The sequence below is a fragment of the Ornithorhynchus anatinus genome, chromosome 13, assembly GCF_004115215.2.
Source record: "Ornithorhynchus anatinus isolate Pmale09 chromosome 13, mOrnAna1.pri.v4, whole genome shotgun sequence".
NCBI lineage: Eukaryota > Metazoa > Chordata > Mammalia > Monotremata > Ornithorhynchidae > Ornithorhynchus > Ornithorhynchus anatinus.
The window spans coordinates 42,111,619-42,136,424 of record NC_041740.1 but is presented as its reverse complement, the minus strand read 5'-3'; the positions used below and the strand labels follow the sequence as shown (position 1 = coordinate 42,136,424).

At 54.5% G+C, this 24,806-nt stretch overlaps 2 protein-coding genes across 3 annotated transcripts; both read right to left on the bottom strand.

Annotated features, from left to right (window-relative positions):
* Nucleotides 1-7,445: 7,445 nt before the first annotated feature.
* RNASE11 (ribonuclease A family member 11 (inactive)) lies at nucleotides 7,446-8,036 on the bottom strand. The gene has a single exon (XM_029077422.1). It carries the CDS (start codon nucleotides 8,034-8,036, stop codon nucleotides 7,446-7,448), a length of 591 nt encoding a protein of 196 aa, XP_028933255.1.
* A 3,672-nt stretch (nucleotides 8,037-11,708) lies between these two features.
* LOC100084590 (purine nucleoside phosphorylase) lies at nucleotides 11,709-18,333 on the bottom strand. Of its 2 annotated transcripts, none has more exons than XM_029078333.2 (6): nucleotides 18,266-18,333; nucleotides 15,534-15,703; nucleotides 13,492-13,595; nucleotides 12,877-13,052; nucleotides 12,568-12,758; nucleotides 11,709-12,311 (listed from the first exon to the last, which is right to left on the bottom strand). In XM_029078333.2, the coding sequence occupies exons 1-6, from the start codon at nucleotides 18,292-18,294 to the stop codon at nucleotides 12,094-12,096; spliced, it is 888 nt and encodes a 295-aa protein (XP_028934166.1). In that variant the 5' UTR covers nucleotides 18,295-18,333; the 3' UTR covers nucleotides 11,709-12,093. The 2 variants fall into 2 exon arrangements, with proteins under 2 accessions (XP_028934166.1, XP_028934167.1); XM_029078334.2 differs by lacking the exon at nucleotides 18,266-18,333 and adding an exon at nucleotides 16,609-16,713.
* Between the last annotated feature and the right edge of the window lie 6,473 nt (nucleotides 18,334-24,806).

The following is a 24,806-nucleotide window of genomic DNA, read 5'->3' as shown; positions in this document are numbered from 1 at the left end:
ACCATCCAACACCCCTGACTCTCCCCTCTCTATCTCTGACCATCTCAAGATGGTCCAGAATGGATGGTCATCCATGGATCTGTCCAAACCGCAGCGGGTGAGAGGATGCATAAAGGATTGGGGCAGTGCTGAAGATTGGTGGAGAGATGAAGAGAGTGCCCTGGGCCATGTGTAACTCCCCAGAGACCAGCATCATTCATTTGGCCCCTTCCCTTCCCCAGTCGTCATAATCATCGTCAGACTGTAAACTCATTTAAGGCAGGGAAAATATCTGTTTATTGCTATATTGTAGTCTCCCAAGCTTTTAATACAGTGCTTTGCACATGGTAAGTGCTTAATAAATACAACTGAATGAAAGAATGAATCGGTATTTATTGAGCCCTTACTGTGTATCATGCTCTGCCAGTTGTGTGCTGTTTGACCTTGGGCAGGTCCCTTCACCTCTCTGTGCCTCATTACCTCATCTATAAAATGGGGATGAAGACTGTGAGCCCCATGTGGGACAGGGACTGTCTCCAACCCTATTTGCTCATCTCCACTCAGCACTTAGTACAGTGTGTGGCACATAGTAAGCACTTAACAAATATGATTATTATTACTATTATTGTTATATAATGTACAATTAGTACAATAATATAATATATCATTTGTATAATAATAACAATAAGAACTTGGGAGAATACAATACAACAGAGTTTGCAGCTATATTCTCTGTTCACAATGAGCTTACAGTCTAGAAGGGGAGACAGGTATTACTATAAATAAATAATTAATAACATAACTTACAGTTTTAAAGACTCTAGGCCCAGCCTGGAGATCCAAAAGGGGATAATCCACAGAGTTTACATAAGTATAATGTATATACAAAATATTATTATATATTACATCTATAAAATCCATGTGATTTATTTTTATGAATGCCTATCTCCCCTTCTAGATTGTAAGCTCACTGCGGGCAGGGCACGTGTCTACCAACTCTTTTGTACTGTACTCTCCCAAGAGCTTAGTGCGGCGCTCTGCACACAGTAAGCACTCAGTAAATATGATGGATTGAGTGATTGACTGGGGAGCTTCCGGAGTCTGCTCTGAAGAAGCTGGAGCCCTGGGGGGTCTGCATTGGTGGAACTGTGCATCTGGGGGGTCTGCACCACAAAAGCTGAGGACCTGGATCGTCTGTCCTGGAGAGTTTGGGGGGCCAAGATTCTGCATTTGGAGAGACCGAGGACTCGGGACTCAACTAGAGTAGCAGGGGAGGGAAGCTGAGGGAAGGTCAGAGGGGTCTGGGCTGGTCCCGGGATACTGTCCTGAGGTCTGACGGGAGGGCCCTGAGATGTCATCATCCTGCATGACCCAGCTTCCAGGCCCTGCTGGCCACCAATTGACCTCACTGGGCCAGGTCGAGCTGTCCAGCAAATGACTCCCTCACCCCACTCCCCATGTACACCGTGGGAGGGGAATCTGACCCAGTGAAGGTTGACATGCTAAACACTGTATGTCCAGAGTCTGTGCTTGATGCTGCCCAGAATCACAGTCTGTCCATGGTCCACTGGCCACCCAGCCCCATGTTCTAGCTCTGGATCAGCTCCAGCGGCAGATCAGAGGCTGTTCGGTTGCCTTCTCTGTGGGCTCCGACTGAGAACGTCTCACTCCGTTACACCCTCTTGCCATTCACTCACCCTCCCACCTGCCTGCAGCCTTAAGGCAGAGGTGATTCAAAGACCCTGCCTGGGGCAGGCAGAGGTAGGGACACCCTGTGCAAGACCATCCTGGACACTGAGGAGTTTAGGTCTGGGGAACTCGGAGCCCCAGGAACAAGCTGCCCCTTGAGATAAAATGTACGGTTTCTTTGCCTCCAGGGTCCTGGCCAGAAATCAGTCAAGGCTGGGGTGGTGAAGGAGTGGTTAGGGAAGAAGAGGATTGGGGGGGGGGGCAGCTGTCCTCCCATCTCCTTTCATTTTGCCCTCAGATCCTGTTTCTCCCCTGGTGACTCAGCATAGACCGTCCACCCCCCCCCCACTCTCTCCTCTCCAGCCCTGACTGTCTCCCAGTGACCCAGTACAGGCCATCCAACACCCTCGACTGTCTCCTTTCCAATCCTGACTGTGCTGCAGTAACCCAGCATAGTCCTGGGTCCATAGACTGTGTCCTCTCTGACCCTGATTGTCACCCAGTTACACAGCACAGGCCATCCGATACCCCTTACTGTCCACTCTCTAACCCTGAATATCCTCCAGTGACCAGCACAGGCCTTCCAACACCCCTGACTGTTCACTCTCTGACCCTGACTGTCCTCCAGTCACTCAGCACAGGCCATCCAACAGTCCTGGCTGTCCACTCTCCAACACTGATTGCCCTCCAGTGACCCATTACTGACTGAGCCTTCTCTGACACCGACTGTCCTCCAGTGACCCAACACAGGCCGTTCAACACTCCTGACTGTCCCCCAGTGACCCAACACAGGCTGTTCAACATTCCTGCCTGTCCCCTCTCCAACAGTGACTGACCTCCAGTGAATCAGCACTGGCCTTCCAACACCCCTGACTTTCCCCTCTCCAATCCTGACTGTCCTCCAGTGACCCAACACAGGCCATCCAACACCCCTGACTGTCCCCTCTCCAGCCCTAACTGGACCCCAGTGACCCAGCATGAACTTTGGCCCATGGATCTGTCCAACCCCCCAGGATATACCAGTGTTTCCTGTAGCATTACAGTTCCTTCCTGAGGGAAGATGTGGATACAGTTCCTTGTATCCACCCCTTCCTGAGGAAAGAAGTGTTTCCTGCTGTTTGTGCTCAGCCTGATGCTCTCCAGTTTCAGAGGGTTCCCTCATTTTGTGGGTTGGAGATCAAAGCCAGATTAATACAGGGGTTCAAAGAGCTTTAAAACCAGGGCATGAGGTTTGCAGGGCCTCGACCAACCTCCTAAATTGTACCAACCCTCTAAATTGCACTCCCTCTCGACCTTATCAATACTTCAGCTGTTTGGGGCTTGATGAAGGTGTTCTGCTTTGTACAATAACTGACACAAGGCAGTCCATGCCTGCACTTCTAACTTTAAAAGAGGACTCTGTCCTTTAAATGAATGAGATTGGGGCAGCATGAGAGAAAAGCCTGCTTGTTTCCTATAATTCCTTTATAAGCAGTGTGACATCATCGTCATCATCATAATATGCCAACGATTGCAGTATTTGTTAAGTGCCTACCATATGTCAAGCACTGTACTAAACTCTAGAGTAGAATCATGATAATCAGGTCCCACACAGACCCCACAGTCTAAGTAGGAGGGAGAACAGGTATTGAATTCTTATTTTGCAGATGAGAAAACTGAGGCCCAGAGAAGTTAAGTGACTTGTCCAAAGTCACACAGCAGGCACATGGTGGAAACAAGATTGGAACCCAGGTCCTCTGACTCCCAGACCTGTGTTCTTTCCTCTAGGCCTGGGACTCAGAGGAACTAGGCTCTAATCCTGGCTCCTCCACTTGCCTACTGTGTGCCTTGGACAAGTCATTTAACTTCTCTCTGCCTCGGTCAGTTAATCACTTAATCATAGTTAGTGAGCACTTACTGTGTCCAAAGCACTGCACTAAAAGCTTGGGAGAGTATAACATACATGTTCCTTGCCCACAATGAGCTAATCATAGTTACTGAGCACTTATTGTGTCCAAAGCACTGCACTAAAAGCTTGGGAGAGTATAACATACATGTTCCTTGCCCACAATGAGCTTACACTCTTGAGGGGGAGACAGACATTAACATTAATAAATGACAGATAGGTACATAAGTGCTGTGGGATTTGGAGGATGAATAAAGGGAGCACGCCAGAGTGACACAGAAGGGAGTGGGAGAAGATAAGAGGAGGGCTTAGGCAGGGAAGGCCTCTTTGAGGAGATGCGCCTTCAATAAAGGCTTTGAAGTTGGAGAGAGTAATTGGCTGTCAAATATGAGGAGGGAGGGCATTCCAGGCCAGAGGCAGGATGGGGTGAGAGGTCGGCAGTGAGATAGGTGAAATTGAGGAACAGTGAAAAGGTTAGCATTAGAAGAGCGAAGTGTGCGGGCTGGGTTGTAGTAGGAGAGTAGCAATGTGAGGCAGGAAGGGGCAAGGTTATTGAGTGCTTTGGAGCTAAAGGTGAAGAGTTTTCCTTTGTTGTGGAGGTGGAGGGACAACCACTGGAGATTCTTGAGGAGTGGGGAAACATGACCTGAACATTTTTGTAGAAAAATGATCCAGGCAGTAGAGTGAAGTATGGCTTGGAGTGGAGAGGATTGGGGAGATACAGGAGGTAGGAAGGTCAGCAAAGAGACTGATGCAGTAATAATAATAATAATAATAATAATAATAATGGCAAAGCACTGTTCTAAGTTTGGGGGAGGATACAAGGTGATGAGGTAGTCCCATATGGGACTCACAGTCTTAATGCCCATTTTACAGATGAGGTAATTGAGGCACAGAGAAGTCAAGTGACTTGCCCAAAGTCACACAGCTGACAAGCAGCAGAGCCAGGATTTGAACACATGACCTCTGAGTCCCAAGCCCGGGCTCGTTCCACAGAGCCACGCTGCTGCTCCAGGTGAGATGGGATGAGTGTATTCCCACTGTAGCAATTTGGATGGTAGAGGAAAGGGTGGATTTTAGTGGTGTTGCGAAGACGGAACTGACAGGATTTAGTGATGGATCAAATATGTGGGGTGACTGGGAGAGAGGAGTCAAGGATAATGCCAAGGTTACGGGCTTGTGAAACTTCCTGAGTCTCATCTGGGACATGAACTGTATTCAACCTGATTTTATGTATCTCAGCGCTTAGTACAGCACTTGCCATATAGTAAACATTTATTAATGATAATAGTAAAAGACACTTGTTAAGCCCCTACTATGTGCCAAGCACCATTCTAAGCACTGCAGTAGATATGTTAGTCAGGTTGGACACAGTCATTCGTTTATTCAGTCGTATTTTATTGAGCGTTTACTGTGTGCAGAGCACTGTACTAAGCGCTTGGGAAAGTATAATACCGCAATAAGGAGAGACAATCCCTGCCTACAACGAGCTCACAGTCTAGAGAGACAGTCCCTACCCCATTTTACAGATGAGATAACCGAGGTCCAGAGAAGTTAAGTAACTTGTCCAAAGTTACACAGCAGACAAGTGGCGGTGGCAGTGTTAGAAACCAGGTCCTTCTGACTCTCCAGCCGGTGCCCTGTCCACTACACCACGCTGCTTCCCCCCAAAATACATCATAGTGTAACAAATACTACCATTGGGGTGGGGTTTTTTTATAATTTGTATTATTACTGTTGTTATTGTTGTTGTTGTTTATCATCTTTTGCCTCAGTTCACGTGGTGGGATAGTGATTACCATAAGAGAAGCAGTGTGGCTTAGTGGAAAGAGCTGGGCTTGGGAGCCAGAGGACGTGGGTTCCAATCCCCGCTCTGCCACTTGTCTGTTGTGTGACTATGGGCAAGCCACTTAACTTCTCTGTGCCTCAGTTCCCTCATCCGTAAAAGGGGGATGAAGATTGTGAGCCCCACGTGGGACAACCTCATTACCGTCTATCTACCCCAGCGCTTAGAACAGTGCTTGGCACATAGTCAGTGCTTAACAAATACCAGCATGATGATCATCATCATCAATATGCGCTAATCCCCGGCGTTTATCACCTTCCCGCCTTTAGAGCCCTGTTGATTCTTAGGTTAGGTGAGGTCATTAAGTTAATGGTGACTAGAAAGGGGAAATGTGCTTGATATTTAAGCGGGGTAAAGGTGACACTTACTGGTGTATGTTTACTCACCGAGGTGCCACGTTGGCCTCCGGGGTAAAAGCGGGGACTCCCCCCAGTCCTCTTCCTCCTGCCCCAACACCTCGCGGCTGCTTTTGCCTGCAAAAGAAGAAGCCACAGGGCGAAGGGCGGACAGGGAAGAGAGCCGGGTGAGGATCCGCCGCCCCTCGTTGCGGGCGGGGGTCCTCCCGACCCTGCTCCCTCCTTCCCGCCCACCGCACCCCCAGACGGAAGGCCTGCCGAGGCTGCCCACAGCTCCACCTGCTCCTCTGCCACCCCTCTGGCTGGTGGCTCTGTCATCACGCCATGGAGGGTCACGGTTACTTGCGGGGGGCTCACACTAGACATTCACACACTAGACATTCACACACATTCAGCCCAGGGCCTCGACTTCTCTCAACGTGGACCCCGATTTGGGGGGCGGGGGGAGTCGGGATTTGGGAATCCAGGGATCCTGTATTTCCTTGTCCACTGCTGAGCTTTTGACTCTCCTTAGGCTGAGGCCTCCTCCCAAGTCCCAGAACACCATAAGGCCCAGCATCATAACAGCTCCCCTTGCCCCTCGCCGACAGCGGGGTCCCGGTACTGTGACCCTCCCTCCCACGACCATGCGCACCAACATCGGAACCACGGACCTTGTGACCCCAGTATCGGGACCCCCAGACCCATCACCGCCAACTCCGGGACCTCAGGTCCGTTAGCTCCCAGCACACCCCAAACTCCCAGCGCTTGGAACGGTGCCTGGCACATAGTAAGTGTTTAACAGATATCATAAAAAGAAGAAAATCTCAATCCCAGCTGCCCACTCCCTGGAGCAGAAACAACATTTATTGCAGAAAACGGAGATGGGAGTCAGGGGTTGGGGGGGCGGGATTATGCCAATAGAAATGAAACCCTCTTAGCTTAGAAGCAGCGTGGCTTAGTGGAAAGAGCCCGGAAGTCAGAGGTCGTGGGTTCTAATTCCGGCTCTGTGATTTATCAGCTGTGTGAGTTTGGGCAAGTCACTTAACTTCTCTGTGACTCAATTACCTCATCTGTAAAATGGGGATTAAGTCTGTGAGCCCCACATGGGACAACCTAGTGCTTAGAACAGTGCTTGGCACATAGTAAGCTCTTAACAAATACCATAATTATTATTACTTCCCCCAAACACACACCACAGCTGGCCATGCCTGTCAGGCTAACAGACCTTCCTCCCCTGCAGGCCTAGCGACCTCATGCTTAAGTTAAGGGGAAAGAGGGAAGCTTTAGGGTTTGATCCTTTGTATGGGCCCATGAAGGGAGGATGGGGGTGATGAGAATGAGCAGTGTCCAGGGTAGGGGACTAGGTCACAGGTTGGCATTTCCCCTAATGTCTCCTAAGGCACTAGGGTGAGTGAGTGTGTGTGTGTGTGTGTGTGTGTTTGGACATGAGAACCTCTGTATTGGGGTGGGATGTGTGTATGCAAACAGCTCTAGTCCTATCATAATTATGAACATGCCTCTCTTGGTGAGTATGGCCTATGCAAGTGTGTGTGCTGGTGTGCAGGGGTGCCTAAGTACACAATTATAGGTGGGCTTGTGTGCATGTGGGTGAAGGGCCCAAAAGCAAAGGTGGGGTGTGTGGAGGAGGGAATGGATGGATGGGTGGGTGGATGGTGCGAGTGAGTCAGCGAGGGAAAGGACTCGAGTTTCACTGATAGAAGATGGGAACGAGCCAGCCTTGCAGGGAGCCGGGCAGCTGGGCCAGGACCACTTTCTTGGCTACACTGACACTAACGTAGCGGCAGTTGGGCGGGGTGGTGCCGGTGGCGAGCTGGCACTCGGTGGCGGAGAGCGGCAGGCTCTGGTAGCAGCGAGCCTCCCGCTCGGGGCCGCAGCTGATGTTGGGTGCCAGGCGCACGGCACGCACAGCCTCCAGTGGCGCATGGATGAATGTGTTGCGGAGTGGACAGGGGCCGTCGGGCCCCGCCACCCCGCGCCAGGCCATGAGGCCGGTGCAGTACTCGCGGCCCCTGCCGGGGCTGCTGCGGCGGGGGAAATCGAGGTGCAGGCGACGGAACCGCAGCAGGGACTGGTCCAGGGACTCCTGCAGCTCCTCCACATTCAGGGAACTGCCCAGCAGATGCACGTACATGATGGTCTCCAACTCCTCATCCTCTGGGGCCGGCGGGGTGGGACCCCATCCTGACTCCATCCCCGCGCCCAGCAGCAGCGGGAGCTGGAGAGGGAGGACCAGGTGGAGCAGTGCGGGGTGGGGGTTCCTAGGGACAGCTGGCACCATCGCTCCTGACGGGGAGGAAGAGGGGATGGAGAGAGGGGCAGAGGGAGGGGGAGGGCCGGGCCCCTCCCCTCCAGACAGTCCGCAACCCCAGGCCACCGATCCCCTCCGTGTCTGGGACCCCACCCATTCCCCCTGTGACTTGTGCCCATTGACCCCCTCCGTGTCCCCACAGACCCACATGCCCACCGTGTATCCTGGAAGGTTTCAGCCTGGCTCTGCCCGGCCCAGGCCTCACCGAGTGCCCCGGCTGCTCCCCGCGGCCCAGCGGAGGAAGGTTTGGGCCAGAGTTCCTGGCGTCTCTGCCTTCTGCCTACCACGGTTATAGAGCCGAGCTGGGGAGCTGGAGGCAGGGAGGGGCTTGCGAGGTAGGGATGGGGCACTGATGAGCTGGCACAGGAGACAAGAGTCACTCCAAACTCCTCAAGATCACAACCCCAGGTAAGGGGGAGGAGGAGGAGGAGAAGAAGGAGGAGGGAGGTCCCAAGGCCCCTCCAACACAGCCCCTGCCTCTCACTCCCTGAAGCAGAAGGGACGTGGAGATGGCAGCAGGGGGTGGGGCAGGGCTGAACTGCCCCGGGGAGAAGCTGAATTCCCGAATCCCTGCAGGTCTATGTGGATTGGTCCCTAATGCGGGGCAAGGATGTCTGGTTTCCAGTCTGACCCGGGCCTGGAGACTCCTTACCTATGGCCCTGAAGATCAGAGCAGGGTGCTGGTGGGTGGTGTGTGTGTGGGGGTGCCCATGGTGATCAATTTCTGGCCAGAACCTGGATCGCTGGCTGCCAGCCCAGGGCCTCCCCTACACAGGCATCATTCTGGCCAGGCAGCGCTGACCATTAGCCTGAGGGGTCCGTGTCCCTCCACCGCCCCCCATGGCCCCGCCCTCTCCTAGCCTAGGTCAGGGCCAGCAGCTCCGCCCCAGTGGACAGGCTATTCTGGCATCAGCTGAAGCAGACCTTGGCGGAGCCAGAGCCCAGGACCGGTGAGGGGCCCAAGCCCGGGCCAGGGGACAGGTGGATTAGGGTGGACAGGTGGACTAGGCTCAGGGAGCAGAACAGGGACAAGGGGACAGGGGTGGGTCACAAAGGATGGGGCGGGGAGTGTGAGGGGGGAACGATCACAGGGTTCAGTGGGAACATAGATAGGAACCAGGCAAAGCAAATAAGTGATTTTGCGTGGACTGAGGGCTGACGTGTGGGCATGGCGGGCCACGGACCTGTCGGTCAGTGCGCTGGGGACATGCACGGGAGGAAGTCGGGGTGTGACTGGGGAAGGATCCAGCCCCACCCTCTACCTCTCTTTATAGCTTCCCTTCCCCCAGGAGTGATGGCTCCAGCCCTCCCGTGGACTCACCGCCCCGCCGTGCTCCCGCTGCTGCTGCTCCCCATCACATTCCCTCTGCTGCTGGGGCCATGGTCAGGGCCAGCGTTGGGGATGGTTGCTGCCGCCTCCTTGAGTGAAGAGGCGGCTGCAGCAGAGATAAACCGGTTTTGGGAGCAGGAGGCCTGGGTGGAGGCCGAGGCCGTGGAGTCGGAGCTGGAGGGGGTCCTACCGTGGGGGGCCACCGAGCCTGCGTCTGTGGAAGGGTTTCTGGCGGAGGAAGAGGGGGCAGCGCAGGCGGCGGGGCCAGGCTTGGGCCTAGAGCTGGGCCTGGAGTCAGAGCCGGAGCTGGATTCGCAGCCGGCGCGCAGCGCCTCCAGGCACACACGGATGCCACACGATAACACCAGCTCCGCGGGGCCTACGGCAGTGCCTTGATCCCTGGAACCAAGAAGCCGAGCCAGATAGGGTCTGCCCTGCGAGGAGTTCTGGCTCCCTCCTCGTGGCCACTTCCTGGGCCACATGGGAAGGGGTGTGGGGGGGCAAGGGGAGCAGGGCAGTGCCTCTGCCTCCCCCTAGGTTTTGGGTTTTTTTTTATGGTATATGTGCCAGCCACTGTATTAAGCGATAGGGTAAATGCAAGCTAATCTGGTTGGACACAGTTCGTGTTTGGTCATAGGTTCTCATCCTGGCTCTGCCACTTCTCTATTGTGTGGCCTTGGGCAAGTCACTTCACTTCTCTGTGTCTCGGTTACAGTATCGGTAAAATAGGGATTAAGACAGTGAGCCCCACATGGGACAGGGACCGCGTCCAGTTCTATTTGCTTGTATCCACCCCAGCACTTAGTACAGTGCCTGGCACATAGTAGTAAATTATCTCTTACATGGGGGTGGTCACAGTTTTAATTCCCATTTTACAGATGAGGTAATTGAGGCACAGAGAAGTTAAGTAACTTGCCCAAGGTCACACAGCAGACAAGTGGTGGAGTCGGGATTAGAACCCAGGTCCTCTGACTCCCAGAACCATACTTTATCTCCTAGGCCTCGCTGCTTCCCACACCTAGATGATAGTGGGGGTCCAGGCCCCAAGGGAGAGGGCATCCAGGCCAACATTGGATTGCGTTGTGCCCCCCCAGAACAAAGGGTCTTATATCAGAGGAGGGATAAGGAAGAGGAGCAAATGGTGCCACTGGGCAGAGGCTAGGGCTGGGTTGAGATAGGGTTGGTTCGGGATGGGGTGGAGGTGAGGCCCGGCCGAGCTATGGGCTGTTCCATTTTCTTTTGGCCACGAGAAGAAGTGCCTTCTGCCACAATCCTGCTTCCTGTGTGGAAGCAGTCAACTCTTGTTCCACTACTGCTAAATCAATCCTCCAATGTTACTGATATTAAAGCCCTTCCACTACAAGGAGGGATGGTCGGCCTGCCGGTTGGAGAATCTTTCCGTCTCTCCCACACACACGCACCCTCCAAGTCAAACATCCCCAGTTCCTCCTTACCCATATCACAGAGCTCGCCAAGGCGCCCACTGACTACCCACTGCTCCCTAAACCCTTTGCCCCTGTTCTCCCTGCAGGAGAATGGGCTGCTGCATCTCTGCTCCCACGTGGCTGGAAATGGGCTTGGCATGTCTCTCCCTCCCGCCCGCCCCCGGCCCGAGGGGGAGGGATGGGCTTAGGGGACCAAGGCCAGCAATTATCAAGGTTAACTGGTCAGAGAGACCTCGGTGTCAGAAAATCAGAGGGGCCTCCTGAGGTAGGAAGAACCCAGTGAAATCAGTGAGCTAGGAAACATGGGCGGAATCAATGGGGGCCAGGGACCAGATAGGCTCAAGAGATCATTACGGACAGGGAGCGCCGGGTAGTTCAACCAAGGCTCTTGGCCGGACTCGCTGGGCTCCGCGTTCATCCCCTGGAACCACGGTACTTGGCTCTGGGCTTGATCCTCTGCCGCGGCCAGCCGTGGGGTCCCAGGCCACGGCCTCTCAAACCGCCCAAGCTCCACTGCCCCGATGTCGGTCTTGATCACCAGCCTACTTGGAGGACCCCTCCCCTCCCCAGCCTGAGATCCCATGAGATGGGGGCTCTATCACAGAGATAGGGAGCAGCGGAGATGGGCAGAAACCCATGTGCCCGGCCCGGGCATGCTCACAGACACGGGTTCAGGTGTGGGAGCGGAGGCAGAGGTCGGCACGACCCACACACACCCGCCCCCCCCCCCCCCCAGCAAACGTCTCTCTCATACATGCCCAGGCAGCCCCTGCCCCATCTCACCCTCCACATTCCTCTTCCTCCATCTCCCCCCGCCTTCACCGCCCCTTGCAGCCGCTCCGCCTCTCAGCACAGAGTTGGCCTGTCTGTTGTCCCAAGGTGACTTTATTCCTGCACGGCGGAGGGCGGAGGGGACAGGGACAGAGGTGCCGGGCCAAGCCCAGCTGGAGGAAGCAAGGGACCGGGGTCGCCTCCCCACAGAATTCTGTAGTAGTTGGGATGGCAGGCCGCGGGGGCCCAAGTCAGGGCTCGTCAGCAAAGCCGGAAAGCAGTGGGCTCCGGCCAGGGGGAGCCCCGCCCCCTCCCAAGGCACAAAAAGGAAGAAGAAGAGGAGGAGGGGCACAAAGACAGTTTGTCCCTGACTGGGGAAGTGCTTGAATGGGGGACGGCTGCCAGAGGGCAGGCATGCCAAGCAGCGGGTGAAGAATCGGTCCTCGCAAGAGGCCCGAGAGGAGCCGGCAGCCCCGGGAGCTCAGTGGCCTTTTCCAGGCGCCGAGAGGGATCCCAGCAGCGTGCACACCAGTCTCTCCAGCTTCTTGGCAGCCTGGCGGCCGGTCTCCAGCACCTCCTCATGGTTAGCCGTGGCCCGGCTCTCGTAGTCGGTGATCACCATGTTGGTGACCAGGGAGAAGCCGAAGACGCGCAGGCCGCTGTGCCGTGCCACCAGGACCTCCGGCACTGTGCTCATGCCTTTGGAGGAACGGGCCCGGGCCCCGTGGAGAGCGGGTCAGCATGGCTCCCCGGGCGGACCCCCGCACTCCCTCCCATGCCCACCCTCCCTCTCTCCCCCCCGCCAACCTTCCCCCACAATTCCCCACCCTCCCTCTTCCCTGCATCTCGTTCGGTGTCTCCTCGCCCCCCCATCCACCCTTCCCTTCCACTCGCCTCTCCCTACCCCGTCCCCGCCCTCCCCGGGGTCTCCCGGCCACAAGGTCCACGGGCTCACCGACAACGTCGGCCCCCAGGAGGCGGAGGAGGCGGCACTCGGCGATGGTCTCGAAGTTGGGTCCCGCTAGCATGACGTAGGTGCCCTCCTGCAGAGGCCGCTTCTCCCCCATCTGCAGCCAGACCTGGTGCGCCCGGTCCCGCAGTTCCCGGTCGTAAGCGTTGGACATGGCGGGGAAACGCTCCCCAAATCTGAGGAAAGGATGGGTCTCAGTGTGGAGAGGGCTCCACCGCCCTGACCCCCACCCCAGGACACCAGACCCTCCTGGTTCCCTCCCCACCCCCACCGTCCACCCAAGGCGGTCCTCACCTAGTATCGTTGAAGCCGCAGAGGGGGTTCTGGCCACTCATGCCAGGCAGGTTGATGTGGTCACGGATCAGCATGACGTCTCCGACCTCAAAATCAGGGTTGAGCCCTCCGGCCGCATTGGTGACCACCAGCGTGTGCACGCCCAGGAGTCGGAACACTCGGATGGGGAATGTCACCTGCAGCGGCGACAGGGTCATCAACGTCCCCCATTCCCACCCGGCCACTAGGGGCGCTGGGGAGTCCCCTCCCCTCCTCATGCCTCCCCACCCCCCACCCCCGTCGTCCCTGGCCCTATTCTGGATCAGGAACTCCTCACCTGTGACTGCCATTCCTCCACCCTCCAGCCACCAGTCCCCCAAGCACCCCGAAGTTCTCAAAAGTCATGAGCCGGGTGGGGGGGGGGGTCTCCAGGACAGAAGAGGCATGGAAGCAAGAAACACAGTTCCTAGGCAGGACAGTAGGTCCCAAGCTGAGCCAGAGCTGAAGGCAAGGAGGGAAGGGGGTTGAACCCGGCCCCACCCCCCAGCTCCCACTCCCAGTCCCCACCCCTCCCCCTTCTGCTCCCACTCCCGGCCCTCACCCCTCCCCTGCCGCCCCCACTCCCAGCCCCCTCACCTTCGAGAGCGAGTAGCCCTCATACATGTGAAATCGACCCTGCATCACCACGCAGGTCAGGCCGCTCAACTTCCCAAACACCAGGCGGCCGGCATGGCCGAGCACTGTGGGGGAGGAGGGGTCAAGGCCGGGCCCCTCCCATCTTTCCACTCTCTCAGTCCACTCTTCCATCCAGTCTGTCTCTTTCTGTCTCTCTCTTCTCAGCATCATCTCGGCCTCACCCCTAGTACCCTTCCTCCTCTGCTTGTGTTCAGCCAGACAGCAAGCACCGCTTCCTCCCCCCGGCCCGGGCAGGGTCTCTGACTCTCTGAGCCTCTAGGTCTCAAGGTTGAACCCGTCATCTACCCCACCCTAAACCCAAGCCTCTCCCTGGAGGTGTCTCCCTGCTTCCCACAGAGTCTCTCCAGGGGAGAGGAAGGGGAAAGGAGGAGAGAGGGGTGCCTAGAGCATAACAATAATAATAATAACGATGGAATCTGTTAAGCGCTTACTACATGTCAAGCACTGTTCTAAGCGCTGGGGTAAATACAAGATAACCAAGTTGTCCCACATGGGGCTCACAGTCTTAATCTCCGTTTTACAGATAAGGTAACTGAGGCACAGAGAAGTGAAATGACTTGCCAAAGGTCACAGAGCAGACAAGTGACGGAGCTGGGATTAGAACCCATGACCTCTGACTCCCAAGTCCGGGCTCTTTCCACTAAGGCAGGGGAAGGCAGCTAGAGCCCCAGGCTCCAGTTGCGAAATAAGGGTTCAGGTAGGGGCTAAGGTGAGGGAGTTGGAGCCTGAAGTTCCTGGAGGAGAGGGGGAAAACCCCAGCCCATCTCTCCCTCTACTCCTCCCTGTCGTGGGGGGATTGGAGGACGACAGAGTCTGAGCAAAGATGTGACCAGAGACCCCGGACCCCATAGGAAGGTCGAGACTGGGGCACCCAGACCCAAGGATCCAAAGGCTCCCTCCTCAAAGTCCCTGTCTTCCTCAACAGGAAGGGAATGCACACATTAGACCGTGTGCGGGCACAGCTTGGTGCGTAAGTACATTGGTGCATGTACAGGTGTGGGCACGCACAAACGAATGCCAGTGTAGGTACGTGACTAGGCTCGAATCCCGGCTTCGCCACCTGTCTGTTGTGTGACCTTGGGCAAGTCACTTAACTTCTCTGTGCCTCAGTTACCTCATCTGCAAAATGGAGATTAAGACTATGAGCCCCGTGGGGGACAAGGATTGTGTCCAACCTAATTATTTTGTCTCTACCTCCACACTTGGTACAGTACCTGGCATATAGTAAGCGTTTAACAAATACCATAAAACCATAAAAGACCATAAAACCATAACAAATACCATAAAAAACCATGGGTTTGTACAAATCACTCAACGCTATTAACTGCTGACGAAGTCCAAAGCACTGTACTACGTGCTTGAGATAGCACATCAGAGTTGGCAGATACGTTCCCTGCCCAGGGCGAGCCTTCAAAAATGCCTTGTTAGATGCCTGTGGTATGCCTGCTGGATGTGTATGCACTTCCCATGCCAGTGTGTGGATCTGTGTGATTACCAGGAGGGCTCCCTGAGACTGTAGTGCTGACGCAGCCCATGCGGAGCCAAGAATCAGGTCTGGGACTGGGCCAGTTTGGGGTGGGAGAAAACAGGAAAGTGGAGTTGGAGTGGGAGGAAGCGGATGGGAGGGGTTTGAGTCACACAGACTCAAGTGGGAGGGGACAGACACGGAGGGACACGGGTCCTCCTCACACAAACAAGGACGGGCAGACGCGAGCCCCTCGCCTCCCCACGGGTCTGCACCGAGTGGGGGGGAGCCACCTCCAGGGAGAAACCAGCCCCCCTCACCCCCGTCAATCCAGGTCCTTCCTACTCAATCCAGGTCCTTCCTACCTCTGATCATGTGAGCCAACGGCATCCGTCCTCCCCACCGGCCTCCCGGGGAAGGGGTCAATAATGATAATACTAATAATTATAGTATTTGATAAGCACTTGCTACGTGCCAGGCACTGGACTAAGCACTTCCTTGTTTCCCCGGCCCATACCTGTGCTGCGGGAGAAGTTGGGAATGGAGCTGTAGTCGAAGGCCTCGGCGTCAGTGACCAGGTCGGCCAGGCCCCCGAGCCCCGAGCCGCAGATCACGGCTACTTGGGGCCGGTGCTTGGTGCGGGCCTGGAGCCAGTTGGCCGTGTCCTGGTACTCCTCGTATTTGTACCTGGGAGGATCGGAAGGGCGAGTGAGCCGGGCCCAGCCAACCTACAGCAACCCACCGTCCCCTCGGGGCCATCCGAGGGCGCGGGGCCGAGGCGGGCTCGGAGCCACCCGGAAGGACCCTACCTCTAGAATAAGAAAACCTGTCCCCAACTCACAGGCCCTCGAGACCCTGTGATTCGCGACGTTCGCTCCCTTGCGTGTGCGAGCAGCCCCTTCCCCTCCATCATTTCGGCGGAAGGGGGCAAGGCCACCTAGCTCTCGGCGGTCCTGGGAGGGCTGAATTTCAGCAGCATCCCGGGCCCCCGACGATCGGGGAGCGAGGGAGATGACGGCGAGGAAAGGGGCAGGGAGCAAGGGGCGGGGGTGAAGCGAGAGCTGCAAGTTCGTGGGGGAGATCGTGGGGCGGAGCTGGGTGGGAGAGGCCAAGTCGGGGCCCCAGTAGTTGTCCCAGTCCGGCGCGGCCGCCCTCTTCCAGTCCATCGGTGGCACGGACTGAGCGCCTACTGGGCACCGGGCACCCCGCAGTCCAAGCGCTTAGTCCAGTGCCCTGCACGTAGTAAGCGCTCAATAAATACTAATGAACGAATGCACGAGCCCTGCCCTCCAAGAGCCGCCAGCGTCTCAGCTCCTCCGGCGCCGCGCTGCGGGGGGTCCCGGGGGCCTCGAGGCCTGCGGGGGGTCCGGAGGATCCCGAGGGATGAAGCCGGCGGCCGGAGCCCCACCTCCCCCGGCCCTCCCCAATCCCGGCCGGTCCCGTCCGTCCGGGGCTCGGGGGCGCGCGGCGGGAGCCTCGGGGACCGGCTCCCCGCGCGCGCCGCCGCCGCCGCCGCCGCCGCCGCGGCCCGGGAATCCCTCCCTTCCTCCTGGATCCAAATCTCAGGCCGGGGTCTCCCCGGGCCGCCTCACCCTCCGTCCATGGCGCGGGCGTCGACGGCGTCGCGAGCGGCGAGGGGCCCCGAGTCCGCGCGCGCCGCCTCTCGGCTCCGACTTTAACCCCCCGGGGGCGCCGGGGCCGCAGCCAATGGCAGCGCGAGCCGAGCCTGCCCGTTGCCCGGGAGACGCGGCCGGAGCCCCAGCGCGAGCCCGCTTCGCAGGACGGGGGGCGCGCGAGGCGGGGCGCGCGAGGCGGGGCGCGAGGCGGGGCCTGCTCTGTGTGTGTGTGTGTGTGTGTGTGTGTGACCGAAGGGGAGGGAGGGCCACCACGACGACGACGAGGAGGAGGAGGGGGCGGCGGGCTGTATTTCCTGGGCCACAATCGCCCCCACCTGCCCGACTTCCTGGGCGGGAGGGGGAGGAAGAAAGGAAGAAGGAGGGGAAAGGGAAAACAGGGGGCCCCTCAGCCCCAACCAGGCCTTCCGCTCCCCATCCCCGCTGGGGGAGGGGCTCGGCCAACCGGCCCAGGTTGTTGGCCGCCGCCGCCGCCCCTGCTATCATTTTCCTAATAAAGACATTCAGTAGGATTCATTGAGCGCTTACTATGTGCAGAGCCCTGTGCGTGGTAGCAGAAGGTAATCAGGGTGTCCCACGTAGGGCTCACAGACTTCATCCCCATTTTACAGATGAGGGAACTGAGGCCCGGAGAAGTTAAGGGACTGGTCCAGAGTCACACGGTCGACACGTTGCAGAAGCGGTTTTAGAACCCACGACCTCTGACTCCCAAGCCCGGGCTCTTTCCACTGAGTCACGCTGCTTCCCCGTCCTCGCTCCTCTCCCCGACACCACCCAGCCCTTATACTTCCCTCCTCTAACCGCAGTCCTCTCACTGTCCCTCATAATAGCGATAAGAACGATGGCATTTGTTAAGTCTTTACTATGTACAAGTATGTAGTACATTCAATAGTATTTATTGAGCGCTTACTATGTGCAGAGCACTGTGCGTGGTAGTAGAAGGTAATCAGGGTGTCCCACATCGGGCTCACAGACTTCATCCCCATTTTACAGATGAGGGAACTGAGGCGCGGAGAAGTTAAGTGACTCGTCCAAAGTCGCACAGTCGACACGTTGCAGAAGCGGTTTTAGAACCCACCACCTCTGACTCCCAAACCCGGGCCCTTTCCACTTAAGCCAAGCTGCTTCTCTGTAATAGATGTGGTTTTTGTTTCACGCTTACTGGACAAGAGCTATATTTTAGGGTTCTAGCTTTATGTGTCTAGAGCTAGTCCCCTCTCCCCGGGGTCACAAATGTTTATTCTTAGTACGGTGCTCTACTCACAGGAAGCGTTTTAATAAGTACTTTCGCTCCGATTGCCGCTGGGGTAGATAAAAGATAACCTGGTCGCACCCAATCCTGTCCCTCGTGTGGCTCTCAATCAAGCAAATACTTAATCCCCATTTTTCAGAAGACGAAACCGAGGCACAGACAAGTGAAGCGACTTGCTTAAGTGCAGGAATTAGAACTCGGTTCCTCAGAATCCCGATCCAGGATTCTGCTTCTGGGGGCCATGCTCGATCTCATCCCTCTCGCCGTCGACCCCGAACGCACTTCCTTCCTCCTTCCTGGAAATGCTTCCCGCTTTGTGTCTGACGGACCGCCACTGCCCCTTCTTCAGGGCCCTCGTCTTACCTTATGCTCTGGAGACATCTCCAACCCATCACAATGCCATGGACACATCCTCCATGGATACATCTCTCCCAAAACCCCCCACCTCCATCGGCAATCATTGTGGTAGTGCATCCAAAGAGTTTTCTTGGTGTAAATACGGAAGTGGTTTACCATAGTCACCGCCCTCAACTGTCTCCCAAGCCGATGGTGCCCAACTAAAATTATACATTTTCCAGGAAGCCTTCCTCATGCTACTCTCCCTCCCTTCTGCGAACTTATGCACTTGAGTCCATATTCCCTAAAAATATTCCCTAAGCACTTTGATATTCCGCCCCCTCCCCCCACCAACAACTTATGTAGATATCTTTATGCTCTACTGCTTCCTCCCTGTAATTTATTTTAATATGTTTCCCCCGCTAGACTGTAATTTCCCTAAGGGCAGGAATTTTTCTCCCTACTCTATTGTTCTCTCCCAAGTGTTCGGTATAGTGCTCAATACACAGTAAGTGCTCAATTAATAATAATAATTACGGTATTTTGTTAAGAGTTTACTATGTACCATGGACTGTTCTAAGCACTGGGGTAGATAAAAGGTAATCAGGTTGGACACAGTCCAACCCTGTCCCATGTGGGGTTCGCATTCTTAATCCCCATTTTACAGAGGAGGTAAATGGGGCACAGAGAGGTAAAATGACTTGCCCAAGGTCGCACAGCAGACAAGTGGCCCAGTCGGCATTAGAACCCACGACTGTCTGACTCCCAGGTCCATGCTCTATCCAACACACCATGCCACTGATTGATAGCCCCTCCCCAGGCACCATCCCTCAAGGCACAGGGCTGGCTGTGGTGTGCTCCCAGAGAGATTCCCAGCCCCGCTCCAGTGCAGCCCCCAGTCCAGCCCCAGCATAGCTTCTAACGTGGATCCCAACCCCCAAGACCAGCCCCAGAGCAGCCCACAGCCTAGCCTCAGTGCAGATCCCAACCCCCAGCCCAGATTCTGGGGGGCTGGTTTGGGAGCCCCATGTGGGACAGGGACTATGTCTGAACTGATTATCGTGTATCTTCCCCACTGCTTAGAACTGTGCTTGATGACCTGATGGTCTTCTATCTACCCCAGCGCTTAGAACAGTGCTTGACACCTAGTAAGGGCTTAACAAATAGCATTATTTTTGATAATAAAAAAATTGCCACAATTGTTATTATTTTTAATTTTGTTGTTATTATTATGACTATCATCCCAGCCCCCAGGGCAGCCTCCAACACAGATCCTAGCCCCAAGCTCCAACGCAGCCTCCAGGACAGAGCCCAGCCCAGCCCAGCCCATGATGAAGAGATAGCCAAGAGCATCTCACAGTAATAATTGTGGTATTTATTAGGCATTTACTCTGTGCCAGGCACTTTACTAAGCGCAGGAGTGGATAAGAGCAAAGCAGGTTGGACACAGCCACTGTAGGGAGGCTGGGCCCAGCAATGGCCAGCAGAGGACCATGGAGGAGGAGGGGTGTTCAGGGCTCAGGCCCAGGAGGGAACCTGAGTCTTGGGAAGAGCAGGGGGACCAGGGGCAGGAGGACCAAGGTGCAGCAAGACTTGTCCCTACACCTGCTCCGACTCCTGGTGCTCCGCCCCTTCGGAGCTTACCTGCCCTTATCTGCTCTCACACAGGCAGATAAACTTTTATCAGGACTCAGAAGTCTAAGCACCTGCTACCATCCCTGTACCTGTAGGTCCATGACCCCAGGGGCCCAACTCCACCCAGCTCCCGTCTCATATCCCCCACCTTCTTTGGAGCGTCGCAAAAGGAGCCCCTTGTTGTCCAAATCCTTGGCCCGGGTCCCTCTCATAAGAACCATGCAGGCTGTCCCCAGGGAGGATGGGTGTGTGTGAGTGGTCGTGGGCATGTGTAATGCCCTTGGTCCCACCAGGAAAGGGGAAGATTTGTACATTCCAAGCGCTTAGTACAGTGCTCTGCACATAGTAAGCGCTCAATAAATACTATTGAATGAATGAAAAGATGAATTGAAGATAGACCCTTTCAAGACCCTGAAATCGGGCACAAACACCCAGGAAAGCCCCTGTTAGGACCTGGGGAAGCTCTCCCAGGCCAATCCGGAACGCTGGCCGGTTTGGGCCATTTTAAGTTTGAGGTGTCGACAGGACATCCAAGTAGTGACGTTCTGAAGGCAGAAGAAATGCAAGATTGGACTTGTAGGTTTGGAAATCATCTGCCTAGAGGCGGGAGTTGAAGCAGTGGGAGCAAATGAGTTCTCCGAGGCAATGGATGGAAATGGAAAATAGAAAGGCACCCACAACTGAGCCCAAAACTGAGGCACCTCCACAGTTAGAGGGTGGGAGGCAGCTGAGGAGACCACAAAAGAGACCGAGAAGGAGCAGCCAGAGACAATGAGAGGGGAGCGGTCATATCTTCCAGTGCCGCTCCTCCCCCAACCTCTTCCTCCTCCTCCTCTAACTCCCCCCAAACAGATACACATAGAGATGTATACACCCTCCCAAAAACTCAAAAACAGACACAACACAAGCCCTGGGACCCACAAATCCATCCACTCACAAAGGAAACTCGACTCAACCATTCCATAAGTGGTTGGAGGGGAGGGTCTCATTTCCTCTCCCAGTGAGTGTCCTTCCCCACCCCATCTTCCCTCTCGGCCTTTTTCTCCTGACTCTGGACTCTGGCCCTAGCTTTTCCCTCTCTCGGCTCCAGCCCTGTCCCTAGATTCCCCTCCTCTCCCCCTGCAGGCTTCCAGGACTTTCTGAGACCCCTTGCTGCCCCCATTGACACCCCCCCCACACCCCAACTCAGCCCCCTGATGTGGACAAGAGCTAAGGCTAGCAGATAGGACTGAAATGGCCCCACTATTTCCTTGATCCTCTGGCCAAGCAGCCACCTCCCCCTCCCTCGTGCCCCTGCCCTGAGCCTGGAGCCTGGAGCCAAGAAAGACTAGTCAGTGAGCCACCCTACAGACAGCCAAGTTCCCCCTTAGGGCTGGTTGTGGTTAGAAAGCCTGATCAGCAGAACAGTCCTGAGACAAAGTACACCCTCATGAAGGAGCTCCTTAATATGCTGACATGTCAGAGCTTCCAATATCTGGTACCATTTCAGTCTTGCCTCTTACTCTTACGAAATGAGCCATTCCTATTTTCATTTTAACACACCAAAACTGCCCACCTGCCGGATCTTGGCTGGCTTGTCACAGTGTCCGAGGCTGCACTTCCTGTGTTCTTACAACACTGTTTCTGTGGTTTTTGTTCTTGTTTTTTAATGGCACTTATTAAGCACTTACTATGTGCCAGGCTCTATATTAAAAACTGGGGTAGATGGAGGTTGGACTCAGTACTTGTCCCACATGGAGCTCACAGTCTTCATCCCCATTTTACATATGAGGAAACTGAGGCACAGGGAAATTAGGTGACTTGCTCAAAGTCACCCAGCAGACAAGTGGCCGAGCAAGGATTAGAACCAAGGTCCTCTGACTCCCAGGCCCATGCTCTATTCATCAGGTCACGCTGCCTCTGTCCTGCTTGCTTCTCATCGACCAAATTCAGGTCGCTGCTCAGCACCTAACGGAGTATCCCACTGTCATCCTGCCTTCTGACACTTCCCTCCAAACCCAGCAGTGTTGAGGTGAGTATAACTCCACTGCCGTAGCACTTATGCCAATATCCGTAATTTATTTTAATGTCTGTCTCCCCCTCTAGACTGTACGCTCCTTGTGGGCAGGGAACGTGTCTACCAACTTTGTTGTATTGTACTCTCCCAAGTGATTAGTACAGTGCTGTCCACACAGTAAGTGCTCAGTAAATACGACTGATTGATTTGTTGATTAAAATCACATCTCCTACAAGAGGCTTTCTTGATCAAGCCCTCATTTCCCCTGCTCCCTCTCCCTTCTGTATCGCTCAAGGACTGTAACAAAGACTGTGTCCAGCCTGATTATCTTGAATCTACCCCAGTGCTTAGTACAGCGCTTGGCACATAGTAAACGCTTAACAAGTACCGTATATTATTAAGTTATTATTATTACTATTATTATTAAGTTCCAGGTTGCCAGTGAAGATAATTGGTTGAGTACCTGCTGAGTGTTGATAGATGGCTTCATTCTTTTCAGACTTTTCATCAGTCAGTTTATAACATCAGGTTGAATGTGAAAGCAATTCCCAGTCATGTACTTGTCACATAGTTCCAGAGCTTGGCATTCAGCAGTCTCTGAAAAATTCCCACAGTTCTCAGTGATACTTAAAGCACGTTGAGTTGAAAGAGCCCCAGAGGAGTCCCGAAACAAATCGGGATGCCTACTTCCGTAGCTTTCATCATATTCTAAGAGAAGCAGTGTGGCTCAGTGGAAAGAGCACAGGCTTGGGAATCAGAGGTCATGGGTTCTAATCCTGACTCTGCCATTTGTCAGTTGTGTGATTTTGGGCAAGTCACTTACCTTCTCTGTGCCTCAGTTCTCTCATCTGTCAAATGGGGATTAAGACTGTGAGCCCCACGTGGGACAACCTGATTACCTTGTATCCCCCCCCCACCGCTTAGAGCAGTGCTTGGCACATAGTAAGTGCTTAACAAATACCATCATTATTATCATCATTATTCTCAATCACAGTAGCATTGAATAGATTACAATCAATTAATTGTATTTATTGAGCACTTACTGTGTACAGAGCACTGTCCTAAGTGCTTGAGAGAGTACAATATAACAGCTCATAGACATGTTCCCTGCCTACAATGAGCTTACAGCCTAGAGGGGGAAACAGATATGAAGAGGGAGGTCAATCAAGGCTAGAGACAAAATGTGGGTGAGGGGGTAGGTGGCAAAATAGACAAGATCAAAGTACAGTGAGTTGCTTGGCATTAGAAGAGCTAAGTGTGCAGGCAGGGTTGTATCAGGGAGGTCGGGGGGTGGGTGGGGAGGGAAGGGACGAGGTGATTGACTGCTTTAAAGCCGATGGGAAGGAGTTTCTGTTTGATGTGGAGGTGGATAGGCAACCACTGGATGTTCTTGAGGAGTGGGGAAACATGGACTAAATGATTTTGTAGGAAAATGATCAAGGCAGCAGAGTGAAGTATAGATTGGAGTGGGGAGAGACAAGAGGCAGGGAGGTCCACAAAGAGGCTGATGTAGTAATCAAGGGGGGACAGGATAAGTGTTTGGATTAATTTCGTAGCAGCTGGATGGAGAAGCATGGATTTTAACAGCATTGGGAAGGTTGAACCAAAAGGACTTAGTAACAGATTGAATATGTGGGTGAATGAGAGAGATGAGTTGATGATAATGCCAAGGTTATGGGCTTGTGAGTCAAGGAAGATGGTGGTGCTGTCTACAGTGATGGGAAAGGCAGGGGAAGGACAGGATTTGGGTGGAAATATGAGGTGTTCTGTTTCGGACACGTTAAATTCAAGGTGTCGGCAGGACATCCAAGCAGAGATGTCCTGAAGGCAGGAGGAAATACGAGATTGCAGAGGAGAAGAGGTAATAATAATAATGGTATTTGTTAAGTGCTTACTATGTGCCCAGCACTGTTCTAAGTGCTGGGGTAGTTACAAGGTAATCACATTGTCCCACGTGGGATTCACAGTCTTAATCCCCATTTGACAGATGAGGGAACTGAGGCACAGAGAAGACTCGCCCAATGTCACACAGCTGATAAGTGGCGAAGCCGAGATTAGAACCCATGACCTCTGACTCCAAGGCCTAGGCTCTTTCCACTAAGCCACACTGCTTCTCTAAAGGTCACTGAGCTCATCGGTGACCTTTAAGAGGGCAGTTTCTGTGGAGGGAAAGGGATGGAAGATGGAGTGGAGGGGATCAAGGAGAGAACTGGTGGAGAGGAAGTGGAGGCAGCTCGTGTAGACAACTTGCTCAAGGAGTTTGGAGAGGAACGGTAGGAGGCCGATGGGTGATAACTGGAGGGAGCTGTGGGGTCAAGGGAGGGAGGTCAGCAAGGAGGATGATGCTACAGTCAAGGCATGACAGGATAAGTGCTTGGACCAGCAGAGTTTGAATGGAAAGGGCCATGTCTTCAGTCAACTGCAATTCAGGTCATGTGTGGTTAACTAGTCTTTAGTGGCTGCTCGATCGAAGGCATTTTTGAGCTCTCACTCTGTCCAGCACTATATTAAAAACTTGAAAGAGGAAAGTTAGGACCCCTGCCTTCAAAGAGCTTACACTATAGAGTGGAAGACAGAGACTAAAATAAATTACAGATAGCAGGAAGCAATATTATTTAAAGATATGTACAGAAGTTCAGTGGGTAAGGGTGGGGTTGTGAGTATCCAAGTATGTTGGATATTAGGCCATGGGAAACAGCGCGGCCTAGTGGATAGACCATGGACCTGGGAATCAGAAGGACCTGGGTTCTAATCCCACGTCTGCCACTTGTTTGCTGTGTGATCTTGGGCCACTCACTAACTTCTCTGTGCCTCAGTTACCTCATTTGTAAATTGGGGATTCAGACTGTGAGTCCCAAGTGGGATAGGGACGGTGTCCAATATGATTAGTTTGTATCTACCCCAGCGTATAGAATTGGGCTTGACACATAGGAAGCA